Below are 5,240 nucleotides of genomic sequence, written 5' to 3'. Positions count from 1 at the left end.
TTCTACATTTCTTTTGTTTCCTTTATGTTTTCATTTGGCTATTAGTTTCCTCAAAAAAAAATCAAAGGTAAAAAAAAAAAACAAAAACAAAAACAAAAAAAAAACAAAAAGAAGCAAAAAAAAAAAAAAAAAAAAAGCAAAAAAAAATATTTACAAAAAAAAAAAAAAGAATTTACAAAGAAAAAAAAAGAGAGAAAAAAAACAAAAAAAAGGAAAAAAAAAAAAGAAAGAAAGAAGAGGAGGAACAAGTAAAGCCTTTTTTTTTTCTATAAAGTCAATTTGAACTGCAAGTGTAGTCTTTTTTTTCAAAAAAAAAAAAATAACCCATTGTTTGCTTCATCATTAGCAAAGCCAAGTTTGTTTGGCTTTCTTTTTGTGTATTGAGGTTACTTTAATTTGGATACAATTTCTTTTGATTTGTTTGGTAAGTTTGAATTCCTCAAGGCCACAAGTTCAAATTTGATAATTGCTTCTTTAGTTTGTTTAGAACTTTAAGAGTTAAAAGGGAGTGGTAAAAGGCTGTGTGGTGAGACTAAAAGAGGGTAAAAGCCATTCGAGGGATACACGAGGGTTGAGTGAACTATTTTTGAGAGAAACACGTGAGTGAGTGTTGGGAGGAAGTAAATTATTATTATTATTATTATTATTTTATTTTTTTGGCAGAAATATAAGATGGGTGATCAAAACCCCCCACCAAACCTTCAAGTTCAAGCTATGATGGATGAAATGCGACGTTTGATGACAAATGAATTTAACCAAGTACATGAAAGAATGGACCGAATGGAGGCACAAGTACAAAGAACTCGATCTCGAGCATCATCACAGGTTTCTAACGGGGAAGAGGAGGATGCTGGTTGGGAACCTGAAAGGCGACCAAATAGAAGGAGGTCACGAAGAGATGACAATTTAAGTTCTATTAAAATGAAAGTTCCTTCTTTCAAAGGCAAATCAGACCCGGACGCGTACATTGAATGGGAGACAAAAATGGAATTCATATTTGATTGTCATGAATATTCCAACCGTAAGAAGGTAAAACTAGCCGTAGTTGAGTTTTCTGATTATGCACTAACATGGTGGGATCAACTTCTAATCACTAGACGGAGAAATGGAGAAAGGCCTATTGAGACATGGGATGAAATGAAGAGTGTCATGCGAAGACGGTTTGTGCCAAGTCATTACTTTCGTGATCTCCACAATAAACTTCAAAGCTTAAAACAAGGCAGCAAGTGTGTTGATGATTACTTCAAAGAAATGGAGGTTATGATGGTTCGTGCCAATATTGAGGAGGATCCTGAGGCAACCATGGCCAGATTCTTAAATGGCTTAAATCTTGAAATTCGTGATCGTGTTGAGATGCAACATTATGTTGAAATTGAAGACACGGTCCATATGGCTGTTAAAATTGAAAAACAATTAAAAAGAGGCGGCGGGTCTCGAAATAACACTTGGAAGGCTAGTACTTCAAAAAAATCAGAAAATACACCTACTTCTTCTTCTAATTCCAAATCTGATCCTAAAACAACAAACTCTTCAAAAGGAAAAACTGATTCTTCTACTTTTAGGAATCGTGACATAAAGTGTTTCAAGTGTCAAGGAAGGGGTCATATTGCAAGTCAATGTCCAAATAAGCTTACCATGGTGGTTAGAGAAAATGGCGAGATCGAAACGGATGAATCAGATTCTATAGTTTCACCGGAAGATTGTAGTGATGATGAAGAGGTGGCTGTTCAAGGTGATTTGTTGGTTGCAAGACGAGCTCTAAACATTCAATCCAAGGAGGGAGACGATGCCCAAAGGGAGAATATATTTCATACTCGTTGCTATGTTCAAGGCAAGGTATGTAGTGTTATAATTGATGGTGGGAGTTGTACTAACGTTGCAAGTACTTCCATGGTTGAAAAGTTAGGTATACCCACGATGAAGCATCAAAAACCATACAAACTTCAATGGCTCAATGATAGTGGTGAGGTGCGAGTTACAAAACAGGTGATGGTTTCATTTCGGATTGGAAGATATGAAGACGAGGTGTTGTGTGATGTTGTTCCTATGCAAGCCACTCACTTGCTGCTAGGTAGACCATGGCAATATGATAGACACGTAAGTCACGACGGTTTCACTAACAAATACACTTTTGTTTACAAAACAAAACCGGTAACTCTTGTACCAATGTCACCAATTCAAGTTTACCAAGATCAAGTAAAACTTCAACAAGATGCGAAAAAAGAGAGCGAAGGAAAAAAAGAGAGTGAGAAAAAAAAAAGATGATGAACAAAAAAAAATGAGTGAAAAAACAAAAGAAAATGAACAAAAAAAAGAAAGTGAACAAAAAAAAGAGAGTGAAAAAAACAAAGAAAACATGAAAAAAAGAGGGAAAGAAAAAAAGGAAAATAAATATATTGCACTGGCAAAAAAAAGTGAGATAAAAGAAGCTTTTAAATCAGAAATGCATTTTGTGCTTCTTTTGTTCAAAGAAGCTCCAATAGCCACTAACACTTCGGCCGGAACTCTTCCGAGCGATGTTACCTCTCTCTTGCAGGAATTTGGAGACTTGTTTGCTGAGGATGTTCCAAATGGATTGCCACCAATTCGTGGGATTGAACACCAAATTGACTTTATGCCTGGGGCGTCTATTCCCAACAAACCAGCCTATAGAACAAGCCCTGAAGAAACCAAGGAGCTACAAAGGCAAGTTGAAGAGTTACTTGCAAAGGGATTGGTTCAAGAAAGTATGAGCCCTTGTGCCGTTCCAGTCTTGTTGGTGCCAAAGAAGGATGGTTCTTGGAGAATGTGCGTAGATTGTCGTGCCATCAACAATATTACGGTAAAGTATCGTCATCCCATTCCCCGACTCGATGATATGCTTGATGAGTTGTATGGCGCAAAACTTTTTTCCAAAATTGATTTAAAAAGCGGGTATCACCAAATTCGCATGAAAGAAGGTGATGAGTGGAAAACAGCTTTTAAAACAAAACATGGTTTATATGAATGGTTAGTAATGCCTTTTGGCCTAACTAATGCTCCTAGTACCTTCATGAGATTAATGAACCATGTTTTGCGTGAATATATTGGCAAATTTGTGGTTGTTTACTTCGATGATATTTTGATTTATTCAAAGTGTCCAAAAGATCACCTTGAGCATCTGACATGTGTTTTGAGTGTGCTTAGGAAAGAAAGGCTATATGCTAACTTGAAGAAGTGTACCTTTTGTACTGACCAAGTTGTTTTCCTTGGGTATGTGGTGAGCTCCCAAGGAGTGGCTGTTGATGAAGAAAAGGTAAAAGCCATCCAAGATTGGCCAACTCCAAAGACTATAAGTGAAGTTCGAAGTTTTCATGGCCTGGCAAGTTTTTATCGTCGATTTGTCAAACATTTTAGCACTTTAGCATCACCACTTACAGAAATCATCAAAAAGAATGTTGGGTTTAAATGGGGCAAAGAACAAGAGCATGCTTTTCAACAACTCAAGTTTCACTTAACTCATGCTCCTTTGTTGTCTTTGCCTAATTTTGACAAAACATTTGAAATTGAATGTGATGCATCAGGAATTGGAATTGGTGCTGTTTTGATGCAAGAGGGTAAACCTTTGGCATATTTCAGTGAAAAATTAAGTGGGGCAACTTTAAATTACCCAACTTATGACAAAGAGCTTTATTCTTTGGTCCGAGCATTGAAAACATGGCAACATTATCTGTGGGCTAAAGAATTTGTAATTCATTCAGATCATGAGTCCTTAAAGTTTCTAAAAGGACAACACAAATTAAACAAAAGACATGCTAGGTGGATGGAGTTCATTGAGACATTTCCTTATGTCATCCGATACAAGAAAGGTAAGGAAAATGTTGTGGCTGATGCTTTGTCACGTAGACACTCTCTACTTTCTTCTCTAGATTTCAAAATTCTAGGATTTGAACAAATCAAGGAATTATACCACAATGACGTTGATTTTGGTCAGATATACCAAGCTTGTGAACAATGCTCTTTTGAAAAGTTTTTCTTACATAATGGTTTTTTGTTCAAAGAATCAAGACTTTGCATTCCTAAATCTTCCTTGCGTGAGCTTTTGGTTAGAGAAGCACATAGTGGAGGCCTTATGGGACATTTTGGGATCGCAAAAACATTATCTACTTTGCAGGAACATTTCTTTTGGCCAAAAATGAAGGTGGATGTTGGAAGAATTTGCAATAATTGTATTGTGTGCAAGCAAGCCAAATCCAAGGTTCAACATCATGGTTTATATACTCCACTTCCAATACCATGTGAACCATGGGTTGATATTTCAATGGACTTCGTGTTGGGTCTACCAAGATCCAAAAGTGGAAAGGACTCTATTTTTGTGATTGTTGATAGGTTTTCTAAAATGGCTCATTTTATTGCATGCAATAAAACTAATGATGCATCTCACATTGCTGATTTGTTTTTTAGAGAAATTGTCAGGTTGCATGGAATGCCAAAAACCATTGTCTCAGATCGGGATTCTAAGTTTTTGAGTTATTTTTGGAAAACTTTGTGGGCAAAATTAGGGACAAAACTCTTGTTTTCAACAACTTGCCACCCACAAACGGATGGTCAAACAGAAGTGGTGAATAGGACCTTGTCCACCTTGTTGAGGGCTTTAATAAAGAAGAACATCAAAACATGGGAGGACTGTTTGCCACATGTTGAGTTTGCATACAATCGTGCCACTCATTCTGCTACAAAAATGTCACCATTTGAAATTGTATACGGTTTTAATCCTTTGACTCCTTTGGATTTATCACCTTTGCCTTTTTCTGAGCAGGTTAACTTAGATGGAAACAAAAAGGCTGAATTTGTGAAACAGATACATGAGAAAGCAAGACTAAATATAGAAAGAAGAACGGAGCAATATTCAAAACAAGCGAATAAAGGGCGACGCAAGATGATTTTTGAACCGGGTGATTGGGTTTGGTTACATATGAGAAAAGAACGATTTCCAGCCCAACGACGTTCAAAATTGCTTCCAAGAGGGGACGGTCCTTTCCAAGTTTTAGAGCGTATCAATGACAATGCATACAAATTGGACCTGCCGGGTGAGTATAATGTTAGTGCAACTTTCAATGTAACTGATCTAGCTCCTTTTGATGTAGGTTCTGATTTGAGGACAAATCCTTTTCAAGAGGAGGGGAATGATGCAAACCCACAACTGTCAACAAAGGATCCAAATCAAATGCCAGATGGACCAGTTACGAGGGCACGAGCTAAAACATTCAAAGAGGCTTTAA

At 36.8% G+C, this 5,240-nt stretch overlaps 1 protein-coding gene across 1 annotated transcript; it reads left to right on the top strand.

The window, feature by feature from the left end:
* Positions 1-672: 672 nt before the first annotated feature.
* On the top strand, positions 673-2,265 carry LOC145076095 (uncharacterized). The gene has a single exon (XM_079022096.1). It carries the CDS (start codon positions 673-675, stop codon positions 2,263-2,265), a length of 1,593 nt encoding a protein of 530 aa, XP_078878222.1.
* The last annotated feature ends 2,975 nt before the right edge of the window (positions 2,266-5,240 follow it).

This window comes from Lactuca serriola, chromosome 9, assembly GCF_051521515.1.
Source record: "Lactuca serriola cultivar US96UC23 chromosome 9, Lser_US96UC23_V15, whole genome shotgun sequence".
Classification (NCBI taxonomy): domain Eukaryota; kingdom Viridiplantae; phylum Streptophyta; class Magnoliopsida; order Asterales; family Asteraceae; genus Lactuca; species Lactuca serriola.
Note: the sequence above shows the minus strand (reverse complement) of the source record. Positions and strands in the feature narration are given on the sequence as shown.

Coding starts and splice junctions, on each gene's coding strand:
- LOC145076095 (XM_079022096.1), top strand. CDS start 673: ATGGGTGATCAAAACCCCCCACCAAACCTTCAAGTTCAAGCTATGATG.